Source organism: Anomalospiza imberbis, chromosome 12, assembly GCF_031753505.1.
Source record: "Anomalospiza imberbis isolate Cuckoo-Finch-1a 21T00152 chromosome 12, ASM3175350v1, whole genome shotgun sequence".
Taxonomy (NCBI): domain Eukaryota; kingdom Metazoa; phylum Chordata; class Aves; order Passeriformes; family Viduidae; genus Anomalospiza; species Anomalospiza imberbis.
The window spans coordinates 19388702-19407510 of NC_089692.1; the positions used below are offsets into that span (position 1 = coordinate 19388702).

General features: G+C 43.5%; 1 protein-coding gene across 4 annotated transcripts in view; it reads left to right on the forward strand.

Moving 5' to 3' along the window:
* BANP (BTG3 associated nuclear protein) overlaps positions 1-18809 on the forward strand; it is a 117987-nt gene that overhangs the window by 44482 nt on the left and 54696 nt on the right. For 3 of the 4 annotated variants that reach the window (XM_068203179.1, XM_068203181.1, XM_068203180.1), the window contains 3 exons: positions 9483-9650; positions 15372-15502; positions 17568-17630. In XM_068203179.1, the coding sequence (XP_068059280.1) occupies positions 9483-9650; positions 15372-15502; positions 17568-17630 (362 nt within the window). The remainder of the gene's footprint in view (positions 1-9482; positions 9651-15371; positions 15503-17567; positions 17631-18809) is intronic. The other variant, XM_068203182.1, reaches the window with a different exon arrangement.

The following is an 18809-nucleotide window of genomic DNA, read 5'->3' on the forward strand; positions in this document are numbered from 1 at the left end:
CTTCTGTCTCCTTCAGGTGCTCTAAACAAACATTGCAGTTACTGAGGGCAGGCACTGTAAATACAGAATGTCATCAATGTTTTCTATTCTTTCACTTTCCCACTTCCAAAAACCTTTTTTATTACTGCATTTTTATGAACTCTACCAGTTTTCCCTTTTTTTTTCTTATTTCCTACCTAATATTTGTATGCTGTTTTGGCATATTTTCTTTGTCTTCCTTTCATTTCCTGTTTATAATTTTGGGCTTCTCGTGTCTCATTTCTGAATATCCCCCAAGTCCCTGGCTGTTAGGGTATTGAATAACATCCCGTGGTTCAAAAGTGTCACACCAACGTGCCACAATCCTGAACATCAGCAGTTGTAGAGGTGCATCCAAACCTTGGATTCCATCTGGAGACTGCTGGAGAGCCTGAAGTAAAATGATCCAAATTGGCATTTTGTCCCGTGTCTTTAACATTTCAGCAGCAGCAGAACCTGGTGATTTCTGTGATTTGGATATTGGTAATTGTTGTTTCAGTCCCTCCAGCTCCCTCAGGAATCAGCCACGGATGCTCTGGAGGTTTGGACAGTGGCAGAGCTCAACCCAGCAATTTCCTGAGCATCCCTGAGCTGCTGCACCCAGCTCAGGCTCCCTCATGCTATAGGATAAGAACTCCTCTTCCCAGCCCTGGTAGCCTGAACAGGAGTCCTGTGGTTTGTGTCTGATGGATGAGCTAATCCTGTGGTCCCTGGAAATACTTTTTGCCAACATTTTCTTCTCCCAGTGTTAAATACCACAGGTCGTAGTTCTTGGGAAATGAAGAGTGACTTCAGGCTGTTCCTGTGGTGTTATCACAGCAGCCTGGAATTGTTTGCTTTGGAAGGGACTGCAATCTGTCCTTTCCAGCCCCTGGCTGGGCAGGGCACTCTGCAGTGCTCCAGGTTGCTCACATCACCCTGTGGGACATTCCTGCTCCTCCGCATGGCTCAGGGGAGGACAGGTGTCATTGGAGGCTGAAGGGTTGAGTTTGCCCAATTCTGCAGCAGCGTGCCCGTGGCAGACTGGGGGCGTTGGGCAGGTCCTGCTGAGCTTGGTGCTGGCACAGCCTGGGCTCTGAGCCTTGCCAGGGGCTCTGCTCCCCCTGGCAAGCTGGGCTGGCTTGGCTGGGAAGGCCACGAGTGGTGTCACCTGCTGGGGACAAAGCCAGGGAGAGGCTGCAGAGCTGTGGAGCTCTCTCCTCCTCAGGAGCAAAGTTCAGCACATCTTTAAAAAGCAAGAAGTGAAAGAAATCCTTTCTGTTGGGCTTTCCTCCTCTCTGAAGAGCTTTAATTTCTGTGGGCCTCGTGCTGCTGCTGCTCGCACGCGTTGTGTCCCTCAGAACTGCACGAGCCTGGCTCCAGCTCCACAGAGCTGCTGCTTTGTGAATCAATTAAATGCTGCCACATGCAGGGCACTGATAACCTCGTTTGAGGCCAGGCAAGAAGATAATGGGAGAACCCATTGAGTTTATCTCAGCACCACAGTTCTCATCCATGGCATCAGTGCTGGCCTTGCTTTCAGCTGGAACTCGCTGCTGCCTGCAGTTTGCTTCTTTCCTGGGCACTTCTCTTGATTTCAATTATTTTCCTGGCCAGGCCATGTTAATAAACTGAAAAAAAAGGCAGCAATTTTAGGGAAAGAAAAGAAATAGTGTGTTTTCTCTCTCCTCCTCACACTTCTCTTCTTGTCCTTGCGTTAGACAAGTGAGGAATTCAATTTTCCACTCTTGGAAAAGCCGTGGTGGGGCTGTCAGTCCCCACTGCTGAGTGTAACTCCACTGTGTGTGATGTGCTGTCAGGCACTGCTGAGTGCTGGGCTCTCAAGAAACCAGAGAATGAATGTATGAGGTCACTTGGACCATCTGTTTCCACACTCCTTCCATCCCTCAGTGCTTCTCCCTTTTGGCCAGACTTGGTTCAAGTACGTGCTGCAGTGTGCAGGTCTGCACTGCTGGAGAGGCAGCTAAAACCATGCTGAGCTGGGGAGGGAAAAGCAGCTTTTCCAGGGCCCTTGAGGCCTCTTTCAGGAGGGTGTAAAGAAGAAAAGGGCAAGTTTGAAGATGGGCTCTTTGGGAAGGTTTCTGCTGCAGCTGTTTGCTTCTCTTTCAAAAATGGGGGATAAAATAGGAATAAATGCAGGATTTTTTTTTTTTTTTAAATTATGGAAAAAGCTAGAAGTAAATGCCTTTGTCTAGTGTCATCACTCTGGTGTAACTTGGGGCCTGGAGCAAGGCTGGAGTAGAGAACAGGAAGAGTTTTCTCTTTTCAGATTATAAACCCTCTGTTTGGTCCAGAATTACTTTCTTGGAGGGGTTGATGGATTAATTTATAATAATTGTACTCAAGTTATTAAACAACTGTGGATGTTCTGTCACCATCAGGAGAGGGATTGAAGGGTGGGAATTCTGTAACACGTGGAGTTCCAGGAACATCACAAATATTCTGTTCCTGCAGGGATTAATTAATTCTGCAGGGATTCATTAATTAATTCACCCCAGCCCCTCCCTGCTCCTGCAGCTCCATAATCTTTTGGAGCACTCGCTGTGTCCTCTGGGGAGCTGGGATGGAGCAAAGCCAGGAACAGATAAAAATCCATCTTTTCCGGCCACACTGGGAATTTGACACCCCACTAGATGGCAATATGTGAATGCTGATGGCTCCTTCCATAAATCAGAATAAACCAGGTTCTGCTCGCTGTAAAATAGGTAAAAATAGCCTGGCTGCTTTTCCAGAGAGGTGCTGAGGTGTGACTGAGTGGAGGAGCTCTCCTGCTCTGGAACAGGATCCCGTGATGGAATTTGGAGATTATAGATCCTAATTAACATTAATTTTTCATTTTTAAAACTTCTGGTAGAGTTCTTTTAATTTGAAAAACAACGGCATTTAAAATAACTTAAATTTTCATGTCTCCTCTGGATCTGTGACTTGTTAAGGATGAAATACTCCGACAAATATCCTCAATAAATATTAATGAACAGAGTAATGACTTGGTAGCTGAATTTGCCTTCCCTCCTCCCTCTCTCCAAGTTCCCAGCAGCTCCTCCTGTCTCTTTTTGGACGTTGTGGATCAGAGCAATGTCATGGAAAGGGATTTTTTGGTGCCAGGATGGATTTTCCAGGCGTGTGACATTGGAGGAGCCTCCAAGGCTCTGGCATGCCTCCCCTCCTGCATCCCAAACCTAAACATCCCGAACTGAGCAGGGGGAAGTGCCTCTCAGCTGTGCAGATCATCCCCCAGCTGTCAAAGGAGTAAACAGTTCCTGCTTTCCAACGATTTCAATATGGGCAGGGCAAGCCCTGGATGTGCTTTGGAGAATCAAAGCCTGAGGGCTCGAGGAGCAATTCCAGAGGTGCTTCAGCTTTTCCTCTGCTCCCTGCGTGTTTAGAGCAGCAGATTTTGCTGTCATGTGCTCTTGGTTTAATCAAAAAGACTCCAAATGTATGACCCTGCTGAGAAAAAATGAATTTTGGGAGCCAAAGCCCCCCAAAATCAGCCCCTTCTCCTCTCTGAGCAGGCAGGAGCCTTTGTTTCTTGTAGGATCCATCATGTTCCTGTCAATTTACAAGGATTCTGTCCATCACTTTAATATGAATTCCCCACCCTGGTGCTTTTCTTTGGGTTTTAAAAATTAGAGGGAATTGGAAAGTGAAGGAGCAGTGACCCAAATCTGCTTGGATTCTCTATTTAATAGAAATATATTTGTATTTTATACACATGGCTACTGGATTCTGTGCTGCACTTTCCCAAATCTTTCCAAATGCACCAAATCCAGCAGGAATTTCTGGGCCACCTCAGCCTAACTCTGCCAAGTCCATGAAAATACTGATTTCCCGTAGACTTTTCCAAGGAAATCTGTGATTCCTGGAGAACGGGAAGCAGCAGAAACTCAGAGTGTGCAAATGAAACTCCTGCCAGGGAGTTTGATTTTTAGGAGCTGGTTCTGAATGTGGGATGAGGATGGAATATTTCATGTCTGGTTTTGATCTCTTCCTTCTCAATTTGTTCTTCATTTGATTTCTTTACAGTTTCATGTTCTGTGGGGATTGTTTTGCCTTTTGCTCCTTGACTTCTGACCTTTCAGAAAGAGAGGATTACTTCCCCAGGACCGTGGTTTTCCTGGGATTTTCTTAGTTTATAATTAATTCTGGTTTTTAGGAAACCCCAGCCCTTTCTCTCCTTATTTTGTAACGCAGATCCTCCAAAGATTTGTGGGTGTTGAATCATTTTAGACACCACCTCTCTGTTTCTACCAAATCAAATCTTTTTATCCTTTGCATTTTTGAGCTTGTTTTGCTTTGTATTCCCAAGCGTTTTTTTTCCCTTTGCATTTCCTAGTTTTTAATTCCTTTAAAAACCACAGAAAGATTTCTTTCAGAGCTGCTTGTGTTGCCCCTTTTAATTTTAATTGAACTCCCCCAGATCTCTCCCTGTGTCTCTGATCCATGCTGCACCTGTTGCCTTTTAAAGCTGACTTGAATTATCCTGATTTTTGCCTTCTTCCTGAGCTTTTCCTTGCTCAGATTGGAATGTTGATCCTTGATTTCCCCTTTTCTCCCCTGTGGCTCCCTGAATCCTCTTTGCAGCCCTTCTTGTCTCCTAAGCTGCAGCCAGGATCTCTCTCTCTGTATAAATCACCCAAACTCCTGCAATTTATGAAATCACTGAATTATTTTTAAGTCTCTGGTGTGTTTTTCATAGAAAGCTTCCTTCAGGAAATGAGATTCCTCCCCCCAAAAAAGCAAACTTTGGGTTTTTATTGTTTTAAAATAAGGACATCTTTTTTTATTTGAGGCACCATTCATGAAAAGATCACTAAAAACACACTCAGCCAGTCTTAAATCATCTAAATCCTGCACTTTACTCTTCTTTTATGGACATCTATCTTCCAAATCATTGTCTTTTGGTCCAAGTGCTGATTTATATTCCTGCCTGGATTTTTTCAGTGTTGTTCTGTGGCTCGTGGATGCTGGGCTGTGTAAAATGTCAGCATTTGATGCAGCTTTTGAGAGTAAATGATCCAAAAAAAGGTCAAACCCTTCTCCCTGGAGCATTCCTGCCTTTTCTCTCCTATGGATTTCCCCAAGTGAGAGGTCTCATTTCCAGTATCTGCTTTTCTGAGTGGGTTGGGTGAGGGTCATGCTGGGGATGAGGCAGCTGGGAGCTCTCCTGCCTGGAATCATTTGTGGATAGGGAACAGTCAGCACGCTCCACTTCTCTGCCATTGTATGCACATGTTTGGGGGATTTCTCTCTCTCCTGCAGGTAAATAATGTTTTTAATGCCACTGGGAACTTTTTATCTGCTTAAAAACTCCTCCAGTGCCTTTAGGTTGAGATTTTTCTTGGTAGGAAATGTCTTGCTAAGGACCTGGTTGTAAAACAATGTTTTAGATTGTGACAGCAACTGCACAGCTTTTACATCTGAAATTCATTTTGGTTTTTTATCAATTAGCTTTGTGCTTTAGGTTAAATTTTTCAAGCCTGATTTGCACATGACCAGGTCTGCAGTTGTAAAAATCTCTGCAAACAGCACTGCCTGTCTGGAGCAGCCTGACACCCTGACAGCAACTGGGAATTTCATGAATTAAGGAAAGAAATGAGGATGCCTGGCTTGGAAAATCTGTCTCTGATGGTTTAGGGCTCTGTAGCCTAAAATTCTCCTGTCTGCCCCTGTCCTGGTGAGGTTGTTGTCTGTTTTCCATGGTTTCCTCTGGAGCTGTTCTCTCCTTGGAGCTGGTGGTGTCTGCCAGCATTTCCTGGCCACTCCTTAGCACACTGATCATTAATTACTGTGGATCAGGATCGGGGGGGAATCATGGAGTGGGTTGGGATGAAGTGATTTAAAATGTATTCAATCCCAACCTCCCAGTATGCCAGGTTATTCCAGCCTGGCATTGGACACTTCCAGGGACCCAGGGGCAGCCACAGCTTCTCTGGGCACGCTTTGCCAGGGCCTGCCCACCCTTACAAGCAAAAATTCCTTCCCAAAATCCCATCTAAACCTCCTCCCTTTCAGTTTTCTGAAGGTGTTTTCCTTCCTTCCCTCAATCAAGCACTTTTGGGAATGTTTTGTGTCCCAGCTCTGGTGCTCAGCCTGTTCCTCACACTGCACCTGAGACTCCTGTCCTGAGTAATTGATATCACTTTGATTTCTCTTTGAGTCAAGTGGCATCCTGGAATATCTCATGGATTAAATCAAGTGGCATCCTGGAATGTCCTATGGATTAAATCCAGTTGCACCCTGGAACATCCCATGGATTAAATCCAGTTGCATCCTGGAGTATCCTGGAACATCCCATGGATTCAATCCAGTGACAGCCTGGAATATCCCATGGATTCAATCCAGTGACACCCTGGAATATCCCATGGATTCAATCCAGTGACACCCTGGAATATCCCATGGATTCAATCCAGTGACACCCTGGAATATCCCATGGATTAAATCCAGTGACACCCTGGAATATCCCATGGATTAAATCCAGTGACACCCTGGAATATCTCATGGATTCAATCCAGTGACACCCTGGAATATCTCATGGATTAAATCCAGTGGCATCCTGGAATTTTCCCATGATGAAATCCAGTGACACCCTGGAATATCCCATGGATTAAATCCAGGGGCACCCTGGAATATCCCATGGATTCAATCCAGGGGCACCCTGGAATTTTCCCATGATGAAATCCAGTGACACCCTGGAATTTCCCATTATTAAATCCAGTGACACCCTGGAATATCCCATGGATTCAATCCAGTGGCATCCTGGAATTTTCCCATGATGAAATCCAGTGACACCCTGGAATTCCCCATTATTAAATCCAGTGACACCCTGGAATATCCCATGGATTAAATCCAAGGGCACCCTGGATTCACTGGAACAGTTCCAATCCAGTGGCATCATGGATTTCACTGGAACAGTTCCAATTGCCAGGCCGGCAGCTTTTCCCTGGGATTCCCTGTGCCTGCAGTGCAGCCATAACACACCAGGAAAGTCATTAAAATGCAGTTATGAGTGAAATATGGACTTTTTTCCTCCAAACTCAGCCCGAGCCTGTGCTGGTGTTCTCTGTGGGGCTGCTGGGGCTGGGGCAGCAGTTCAGGCACATCTGGCTCCGTTGGCCTCCCCTGCCAGCATTGCTGAGCATTCCTTGCTCTGGGAATGCACCTGGGGAATGGCTGAGGCTGAGCACTGTGGGGTTAATCCAGAATGTTCTCTGCTTTTGCTGACACCCGTGGAAAGGAAACTTTCACAGCAGCAAATTGCAATTTCAGCCCATTTTCCTCCTTTCCCAGTTTGGAGACACCACACAGGGCTGTAAACTTCTCTGGGTTCTTGATGTCACTTAAAGGTGAGAAATCTTGGGGACTTTAAAGCACTTTTGAAGTAGATTTTGGGGTCCGGTGTTTTCTTCCTGTGTGTTCTCACCTTTATTTCAAATTGCTCCTACACACAAAAAAAAAAAAAAAAGAGCATTGAAAAAATAAATTTATTTTAAAAAATGATGCCACAAGAGATCCAGTTCTCCACTTGGCTCTGCTAGAGCCTGCAGATTTCAGGCTTTGAGGACTCTGGGCTCATTTTAATGCAGAGGAAACTATGGAGCTTTTAGTTTGTGCAAACCTGGAATTTTGTGGCTCCAGGCTTCAAATCATTTGTCTTGCAGGAGCAGCCCATATCCTGTTCTTTAGGTTCTATATACAACAGCTTAAGCAAGTCCTTCACGGGATTAGGAGCCCATCTGAGAGGAAGCTGGAAAGCCCAGTAAGTGGAAAAGTGGAAAAGATTATTTTACTTCGCAGGGTAGGGAAAGGAAAATGAGAATTTTAGAGATTCTTGAAGCTTTGTCCTGTAGAGTAAAAGCATCTCTGGCAGCCTTGGCTTGTTTAGTGTTGCACCTCTGAGGTACTGAGAGTTTCCAGCATTAACATATTATATGTTCAGAGACTTCTGGTTGCATTTAGGGGGTTTGGATCAGAGAATCCTGAGATGGTTTGGGTGGGAAGGACCTTAAAGTTAATTTCATTCCACCCCTGCCATGGGCAGAGACACCTTCCCCTGTCCCAGGGTGCTCCAGCCTGGCCTTGGACACTCCCATGGATCCAGGGACAGCCAAAGCTGCTCTGGGAATTCCATCCCAGCCCCTCTCCACCCGCCCAGGGAAGAATTCCTTCCCAATATCCCTCCTAACCCTTTTCTTTGTCAGTTTAAAGTCATTCCCCTTGTCCTGTCCATATAAAAATCCATCTCCCTCCTTTTTAGATGGGCAAATAATGGATTTTTCAGGTGTTTTCATTCTGCAGCCGTGGGGGCTTGGAGTTTTTTGTTCTCGAGTGTTGGTGCTTTAGGAAAATCCAAACCCCTCAGAAGCTCCAATGAAATGGTGAAAGTGTGGAATAATTCAAGCTGACAGTGCACAACATTCCCAGTTAAATTCCCAGTTTTAAAGCCACTCCTCACCGTGTTTATGGAACACTTTGGCAACTTAGCACCAGGGGCTGCAAAGCTCATCCTGAGGCTCTTAAAGTGCCTGAATTCTGGGAGCAGCTGTGAGAGGATCCTCATTTTGGGCTGTGTTTTTACTGGATTTGGAGCAATTTTGAACTGAGCTTTAAAAGAGTCGTGTTTTTTTTTTCTTTATGTGGGGTTTGCTGCAGTTTCCTTCTTCAGCAGGAGGCAGTTTTGTACAGTCAGACTTCTTGTGGGGTACTGTCAGTGAGGAATAACCCTTGCTCCAGCTTTGGCTCTGGGAGTGCTGGATCCTCCTCTTGGTTTGGCACAGCTTGGGTGTAACAGTGCAGCTCCCACAGACCCCAGTGCAGGTGATAAAATTCCATGTACTGCTGGCATTTTTTCAGTCCAGACCTGTGCAGGTGAACAATTACTGACTTTTGGGAATAATTTTTGTTGAAGTCCTGTCACTGCTCAGCTTTGGGGCTCTTTGCACAGGTGCAGAGCCTGGTGTGTGGGACTGCATGTGTCCTCTCTGTGTTTTCTGGAAAATACAGGTTTGTGTTGATTATTATTGTCAGATTAAGCCCTTTTCTGACCCAGAGATGGGGCAACTGAGAGGTGGCTTAAAAACTTTTATTCCATTTTCAGTCTCATGAGAAGGGTGAGACAATACAGATGTTATAATTCACACCATCACAATTAGAAGCCAATTATTTCCTAATTACACTGCATTATAAGAGTTTATTGGCCTATCAGCTTTTGTCACACCATGCTATAGATGCCTTAAAGATAATCATCTGAAATTACCCCTCATGGGTCCTACTACAATGCATCTTTCATAGTTTTATTTCTCCAAAGTATCCAGTCTTATTTGCAAGGCCATCCTTTGAAACATATTTCTAGTTCCATTTCTCTCTCAACAATGACTGTCCTATTCCATGGCTTTTCTAAGGTAGATTTCTATGGTATATTCTACTGTATTTCTACAATTAGCTCTTTTCTTCCATCATTCCAGGCCACCTGTTTTACAAATTTGGCATCACAGAGTCAGACTGGTACCGCATCAAGCAGAGCATCGACTCCAAGTGCAGGACAGCCTGGAGGAGGAAGCAGCGAGGGCAGAGCCTGGCTGTGAAAAGCTTCTCCAGGAGAACCCCCTCATCCTCCTCCTACAGTGGCTCAGGTACAAACCAAACCTTCCCCACAAATCACAAATCCCTCTTGGTTTCTGAGGTGCCTGAATTTTAATTTGGCTGCCTGGCTTTGCTGAGATGCTGAGAATGTGGAATCCTGGAATGGTTTTGGGGGAGGGACCTTAAAGATCATCTAATTCCACCCCTGCCATGGGCAGAGACACCTTCCACTGGCCCAAGTTATTCCAGCCTGGCCTTGGGCACTTCCAGGGATCCAGGGGCAGCCACAGCTTCTCTGGGAACCTCCCCACCCTCACAGGGAGCAGTTCCCTCCCAAAACCCCACCTAACCCTGCTTTCTGTCCACCCCCATGGATTCAGCTCCTGCTGCTTTGTGCTGTATTTTTGTATTTCTACCACGCTCAGTTCTTCGAGGAGAAAGTCCAAATATCCTTGCAATTGTTGTTCCTAAGAGGAATCAAGTGACTAAATCCTTCCCGGTGTGTTCACACCATTCAGTGGGACGTGCTAAATGCTGTTCCTGAAGTGTTTTCCTCTGCAGACGTGAAATGTGCTGTAGGTGATTCCATATTTCCATCTAGGTATGGAGGCCTGGATAACAAATGAAAAATCCTGACCTCAGGAGTGTTCTCTGAGGACATTTCTGGCTCATGCTTTTAATATAAAGCAGTGTTCTGGGACTTTTGTACATTAGATATTAAAACCAGGGCTTTGGAAGGCAGCCCAAAGAAAAGGAAGTCAGTTTATTTGCCTGCATAAAATTTTTGGTTGCATGTTAACACTAACCACTGTATCTCATGCAAAGAATGACAAAATCTGCTTTCAATGGAAAATTTTATGTGCTGGAACGGGGAATCCCATCCAAAAATCTCAAATTAAAACAACTAATCAATGTAATGATAACCATAAGCCCTCTATGTTGATGGGATTTTTACTTTCAGTCTTTCAGCAATCAGTATTTCAGGGTAAAAAGGCAGCAGTAGGTGGATATTACAGCCTGTGCTCATTAGCCTGTACTCCTTCAGTGGTGTTGAGATTTTATTATTCAAATTACTCATTTTCAATCTGCTTTGGAGGTTTGGAGACACCTGTAGGGATGTAGACCTCAGAGTCAGTGGATTCCTGTCTCCTGAAGGCTGTAGGATCATGAGTTTGGTTGGTTTCTTGTGGTTATCCCATGGAATCCCAGCCTGCTTTGGCTGGGAAGGGCCTTAAAGCTCATCCCATTCCAGGGACACCTTCCACCATCCCAGGGTGCTCCAAGCCCTGTCCAGCCTGGAACACTTCCTGAGGTATTCCCAGATCCTGGGCACTGCAGTGCTGGAAACCCTTCCCTATGAATGGGATTTTCAGAGTTGTTGTTAGCAGTAATTAATTCGCCTAATTTAAAAAATATAGAAATATGGCATCCTGAAACTCACTCAGCTGTGCCCTGACTTTGGTTCCCCTGGCTCTGAGGAATTTTGGGGATGACTGAGCACAGTAAGAGGTTGCCACCATCCCTGGAGACATCAAAATCCACCTGGGTGCAGCCCAAAGCCACCAGTTCTGGTTGCCCATGGTTTGAGGACGGACATTTCCAGAGGCTACTTCCAGCCTCATTTATTTGGGATTTAAATTTTTTTTAATGAATTACTGCACACACAATTAATAATTCTGAATTATTTGCATCACAGCAGGATTGTTGTTCAAACTCACTCCTCTTGCACTTGTTGGAAATGCCAAAGCTTTGAGGCTTTTCCTGCTTGTTTGGGATTAACAGTTCCTGGAGCACGTGGCTTTGATTGGAGCGTGGTGAAAAGTGACAACAGATTTCCTCTCTGCTCTGTTCATCACGTGGCAAAATTAACTCTGCAAACGACAGCAAAGCAGCAGGCTGAGCCCACAGACCCTCCAAGGCTTTGGAATTTGCTGTTCAAGAGGGATCAACCTGCAGGGAAAATCATGTCTGGGGAGCCTGGTGGGAAAACACAAATGGATTTTCTTTGTCCTTCACCCCCAGAGATGTTAATTAAGATTTTTCTACACTTGACTGTTAAATTCAGGCAGAAGTTGCTTTTCCTGATTTTCCCTGGCTGTTTGCTTGAATCCATTGTTTTTTTTTGGAAAGGAGGTGTTGATTGCTGTGGTTGGCTCTGCTCTTGGAGCCAACATTTCAGTACCTGAGGTGTGTTTTCCCCATGGTTTTTACCAAGCAGAGACATCCACGTGGCTGCCATGATAATTTCACTGGATATTCCTTTGGAAAGGGTTGAAGTCTCTGCAGGGAATGCTGTAGGAAATGAGGGGTTTGGGAGGAGGATTAATTGAAAAGTGCCTTCTTTCTTTCTTTTCATTTCTCTTCAGATTGTTCAGGCTGTTATCACAGTTTTCCATGTTGGAATTTTTAATTAGTTCCCTGACTTTGGGATTTCTGGGTAGATTTAGGCCTGTGCTGAGGTGTCACATTAAAAACTGGATGTGCAGCCAAATCTTCAAAGCTGTTCCACACAACTGGGGCTGAGGCAGGGGGAGGTGATGGTTTACAGCTTTATTTCCACTGTTCTGGAATGGTTCTTTCCTGCTTTTTGGGGGGTTTGGGGATGGTTAATCCATCCACCCTTCCCTTGCTGGGACTAGAATGAGGGGATGCATCCCTGTCTGTGAGGAGAGGTGTGAGGATGGAGCTCTGGGCACCAGGGAAACAATTTTTAATTCCAGAATTCCTAAGTGAGAATCCCTCCTGCTGTGGAATCTGTGCCTTCTCCCAGGAAACAAGGGGCAGGATGAGAGGAGATGTCCTTAACGTTGCACCAGGAGAAGTTTAGGTTGGAATCAGGAAAAATTCCTTTGTGAAAAGGGTTGTCCAGCATTGGAATAGTTTGTCCAGGGCAGTGGTGGAGTCTCCATCCCTGGAAGTGTCCAAAAATCCCATGGATGTGGCACTTGGGGACATGGTCAGTGGTGACCATGGTGGTGGTGTTGGACCTGATGACCTTAAAGGTCTTTTCCACCCTAAACAATTCCATGATTCCATGAAAATGAAAATCCTCAACAGATAAATAGGAACAGATGAGAAAACCCCAAAGATTCTGCCTTAAAAAGTGATTTTAGCTGAGAATTAAACCCACATATCCTTGAAGGCTCTTTGGGAGTGCACTGCAGGGTTCATGTCCCAGTTGTCCCTTGGGAACTCGTGGAAAATTCTGGAATTCAGCTGTGGCTCCTCCTTCCAGGGATTCTCCAAGAATCCCAACTGGAAATGTGAGGCTCGATGGTTTCCAGGGATTTCTCGCTGCTGACAGCTCCTGTCCCCAAGCTGGGTGTGCTCCTCATGGCTGTGTTGGGTTGAAGTGGGGAACGTTTATAAAAGTGGATAAATATTCCCTTTGTCTGCCCCGAGATGAAGAGGGGAAAAACAGGACTCATAAAGGATGTTTTGTTTTCAGAATTCCTGAGGGATTTTTTTCCCTGAAATCCTGAGGGAATTTGTCCCACAAAATCCTGAGGGAATTTCTCCCTCAAAATCCTGAGGGAATTTGTTCCCTGAAATCCTGAGGGGATTTGTCCCACAAAATTCTGAGGGAATTTCTCCCTCAAAATCCTGAGGGGATTTCTCCCTCAAAATCCTGAGGGAATTTGTCCCTCAGAATCCTGAGGGAATTTGTCCCTCAAAATCCTGAGGGAATTTCTCCCTCAAAATCCTGAGGAAATTTCTCCCTCAAAATCCTGTGGGAATTTCTCCCTCAGAATCCTGAGGGGATTTCTCCCTCAAAATCCTGAGGGGATTTCTCCCTCATAATCCTGAGGGAATTTCTCCCTCAAAATCCTCAGGAAATTTCTCCCTCAAAATCCTGAGGGAATTTCTCCCTCAAAATCCTGAGGGAATTTCTCCCTCAAAATCCTGAGGGAATTTGTTCCCCAGAATCCTGAGGGAATTTCTCCCTAAAAATCCTGAGCTGGGGGCCCTGAAGGAGCAGATGATAGCAGTGCATTTTCTCAGTCATCCCAACAAAATGCTATTTGTCAATAAAAAAAAAAAAAATAGAGAAGTCAATTGCATCAAATATTAGGATAAATTAACGGAAAAGGGAGAAAAAGTAAAAGACAGAGGCTCAGGTAAGGATTTTTCCAGGATATCCATTTCTTCCAGTGGCCATGACAAAGCCAGTGGTATCCCAGTTGGAAAAATCCCATTTTTATTTGGTTAATAAATGCCATTTATCATTTATTTCGTTAAAATTGCCATTTTTATTTGGTTGATGGGGCAGCTTTTCTACAAAGTTCAGCACTTTTCAGCCAGTTGGGATTCCTCAGTCCCACCAGGAATTCCATGCAGCAAATTCCACTCTGCAGCAGTTTAGAAAAAGCTGGAATTGCACAGGGAGCACCAAGGAATTCAAAAAGCTCTGCAGTCTCTTGCTGAGATGTGAGGGATTAAAGGTGTGCCCAACAGGCAGAAAAAATTGGGTTTGCTGTGCTTCCCTGGGTTCCTGTGGAAATTGGTGGCTGGAATTCTGTGTTCCAGCTCGTTAACAGAATCAGAGCTGCCTGAATTGTTAACCAACCCAACTTTTCAACAAATAAATAAATATTAACTTGGTGGTTTGGAGTTCCCAGTTCCCATGCTCAGACCTAAACCTCAAAATTATCTTCGTGCCCAAACATTTGCAGACAGGAGAAAAAAAAACCCTTAAATGGCTGATTTTATTAAAGAACATTCCCATTAAAATATTTGAGTGGATAAAGCTCATTCCTGCAGAACTAACAGTGTGTTTGCAGAATAAATCTTGGAGTATTTAGTGGAGATATTAAAAATTAATGGTTTCTGTCATTTTTACTTGCCTTTTGCCTCTTCTGTTTAGAAGAATCCTTTCCCTGCAGCTGGAAAACCTCAAAATGGATCTATGATGTGTCCATTACAAGTTTTTACCCTCTGGAAATCCCTCTGAGGTTTTCCTGGTGGGTTTTGTCCCTGTTACATGAAGATAACTCCCATTTTTTATGTTTAACATTCCCTTTTCAGGGGCATTTCCACTCTGCAGTGTGAGTTGTGTTTGGATTTAATAAATCAGGAAATCCACCTGTCATTTTGAGGTTCAAAAATACAATTCCAGACCTCACATGTGTCAGTATGAATTGTAGGGAATGGATCTTGTAAAACAATTGGGAGATTCCCTTTATTTATAACCGTAAATTATAAATAATTTATCATTATTTATAATCATTATGATGATTAATTCGTATAAGAATTAAATATTAATTATTAAATAGAATCAAGAATTAAGAATATTAAATGTTATAATAATATAACAGCAAGCATTAAAGTATTATTATTTATAAATTTATTTATAAATAATAGAAATAAGCATAAATATATTTATAAATTTATTTATAAATAATTATAATATTAATTTCATTTCTCACAATAATTTCATTTCTCACAATAGGCAGGATGGGTTTTTAAAGGTGTCCTTGGGGTGGTGGTGGCAGAAATTGTTCTCAGGTGAACAAAACCCATTGAATTCCTCAAGAAACCTCTGGGGGTTTGTTCTGATGGGACTGTTCCAGCTGCAGAATCTGGGATTTAGATCCCAAAAGGTGCTTTTGTTTAAAGCAGGAGCTCTGCCAGCCTTTGGAGTTCTGTGGGCTTTGTAGCAAACACCCACCATGCCCAGGAACGTTGAATGATCTGTGCCCACGGACTGGATTTGGGAGCAGTTTGGGGGATGCACACAAAATAAAGCTGGAATTTGGTCTCGTTTCTTGCAGAGGGATCCCAGAGCTCGGTGTCAGCCTCCAGTGAGATGCAGCAGAACCAGCCCCAGGCCCTGCACTACGCCCTGGCCAACGCTCAGCAGGTCCAGATCCACCAGATTGGAGAGGATGGACAAGTCCAAGTAGTATGTCCTCGCTTTTCCTAAATCCCTCCTCCCAAAGCAGCCAGAGCCCTGCTCCAGCTGCACTGTCATCTTGCAGTGTGAAATCATAACCTGCCAGCACTTAAGGTGTCCAGAAAACAAACACTGGAGGCTTATGGAAAAAAAAAAAAAAATTAGAGTTATGTGACGAAAAAATTCCACGCAGGATTTCCTCACACAATCAATGGAAATCGATGCACTTTGGTTATTATACAGAGAATTATCAGCCTTTTGCTGGCTGTGGTTACTTAGTGATTTATACTTAAGAGGTACTTCTGGTGTGACTTCCACAACAAAATCACATTTATTTGTTTGTTTTTCTGTAAAACTGCATTCTCAGGCACTTTTGAACATCTGGGAGCTGAGTCCTTCCCTTGTGTGTTTGTGGAGCTCTGTGTCTATCAGTGAAAGTTCTAAATATTGACATTTTTTAAGCCTAACACTCCCACCACCACTCAGGCCTGATGGTTTTTATCTGTGGTTTTAGTGTACTCTGAAAAAATCAAAACCACCTTCACTTTAATTCTTGTGTCCCACTGGGCACTACAAGGATTGTTTGAAATTCAAATTCTTTTTAAGAAGTGTCCTCAGTGAAATAATTCTCTTTGTGCAAGAGCTGGGTGGAAATCTTCCTTTTCCACTTCACTTTTGCCATAACTTTTCAATATTATCCTGGGAATTTCTTTGTCTTTTGAATTCCACGTAGATTTTAAAAGTGGATTTTCCTATGGATCTGTGGGTAAGATTTAACTGGTGACTGAAAAGTACTTTTCAAGTCTTGAAAGACAAGATAGAAAGGAAAATTACACGAAATATATGACTTTAATAGAGCAGATGGTTTGTTTATAGATGGAAGTGATAAAAACTTGCCTCATTAAAAGATCTAGACATATTAATTATCCTTCAATTTGTGGAATCCAGGGAAAAACCTGCTATAAATGGATCTTCTAAACATTCCATCTTTTTCCTGGGAGCACTGAGAGTTTGATGTGAAGCAAGGAAGGTGATTTTAATCTCCCCCTGGGCTGGGCAGTGCTATAATTTTCTCTCCAGCCCCTATTGTCAGAGGGACACTTTCAGTGTGGTTTTTCTCCCTATAAATAGGCAGTTTCCTTCCAAAGGAAATGAAACTGTTGGAAATAGAGGGATCTGTGTGTCTTTGAAAATCACAGGCAATTGTTCTTGTGTTATAAAATCAGAGGGGCCTTTGACAGAATTCCAAATGATTATCTTTCATCTCATGCAGGCATATTAAAATGAACACAAAGCTTTATAAAACCTCCAGGAGGTTATTTAGAATCCAATCTCCCCTCAGGTAAATCACAGTGGCTGGGCTGGGCAGGATGCACAAGGAATTCCAGCCACTCTTCTCCTTGCTAACGGGACCAGGAGAGTGGTGGCAATGGGCAGCAATGCCAAATATTGCAGGATTCAAACCATCAGGGCAGATTCTCACCAACATAAATCAGGGGAATTGTTCAAATTAATGATTTCCTGCCAGATCCCAGCAGCTGAGAGTCCTTAGCGTGGTCTGTGCTCCAGTGAATGAGCAAAAAGAGGTGGAAAATGAGATACCTTTGGAAACATCACTCTTGGAGAAATTTACTGTTGGTTATTATCTGCTCTAAAACTGTGTTGGTTATTATCTGCTCTAAAACTGAGTTTTCCAGATATTTAAATTGAATTAAAGTTTCAGTCAACAAAGCCAGTCAACCCCAAGCTTTGTGTACCAGTCAAAAAGGCAATAGAAAAATACACTTGTTAGAATACTATTATTATTATTATTATTATTATTATTATTAGTCCTGTTTTCCTTCCCCTGTAGTGCAAATGAAGCAGCCTGTGGTCCAAGTCCCTCTGCTTTTATTCCCATCCAAAGCTGGGGCAGTCCAGGTGCACTTTGCATTTTTAAAGCTCCTCAGTGGTTTCATTGCACGTTTTGCTTCTCTCCATGAAACTCTGCTGCCTCCAGGGCAGGAGCTGCTTCCTGGAGCTGTGATTTTCCTCTGATGCTCCTTGGTGTTTTCTTTTGTTGTGGATCCCACAGGGCCATCTCCACATAGCCCAGGTGCCCCAGGGAGAGCAGGTGCAGATCACGCAGGACAGCGAGGTGAGCAAAGCCTGGGGCTCTCATGAACCCTGGGAGCTGGGGGAAAATGAGGAAATGGGCTGGAACCAGCAGAAAATGTGCTTTAGAACCTGCTACTTCTGTCTCTGGGGTCTTGAGGGTTTCTTTTTCAGTATTATTTTTATTTATATTTATTTTATTTTTATTAATTTGATTTATTTTTCCCTCCCTCACTAGCCAAAACCAGCTCAGTGTGTGTTCATTGGTTTTTTTGTCATTATTTCTATTTTTTTTTAAATATTTTGATTTATTTTTTCCTCCCTCACCAGCCAAAACAGCTCAGTGTGTGTGTTAATTGTTGCATAAGGCTGATAATATTTGGAAATTTAGTACTGACAGAGTTTAATAAGAAACTAGGTGCTTTCACTGCTTAAAAATGAAATTATTCTGTTTAGGTTGATGAACTAAATGTGGTCAGAACACTCAGGGCCTTTAATGGTTGAACAGGAGTTGCAGAAACCTTCAGCCACCATCTAATAAAGAAATATTCCAGAATTAATTTACCCTCCATTCCTGACCACCTTATCTAGCACTGCAGCATTTGCACTTCTTAATTTTTTTCCAGAAAAATAATTGAATGGAATGGGACGGATAAATGGATATGGATAACTGGAAATGGATAAATTCAATCCTAAACCCTCCAATTTTGGCTCAGCTCCCAAATCCAGGTGGATTTCCCTGTGTATTTGCTACAGTTATTGGTTATTTAAAAATCTCCTGACTGCTGAAACTGCTCTTGGATTTCTGATGCACTTTGTTTAAATGCAGAAGGAATAGAAAAATCAGGTTAAACATTAATACAGGCAACAATTTGAATCTGTCCCATTTCCCTGTCAAGGTTTTTCCCTCGCTGGGAAGTGGATCTGCCTGGCTTGGTTTAATCCCTGTCCAAAGAACCCAAATCACAGCTCATAAAACCACTTTGTGAAGGAATATTGTTAACACAGGCAGCTACTGGAGAATAAATATTATCATAAAAATTCTATAAATATTATAGTTAAAGGCTTGTCCTTTGAAGGGCCTGTCAGGCCTTGAGAGAGAGAAGAAAGGATTAAAATATCCTGGCTCTGATGTGTGGTGCTGCCATAAAACTGAAGGGGGTTTTGGGTAAAGAACCACTAAAAAACTGATGATTCAGCAGAGATTGCTGGAATGGATCCT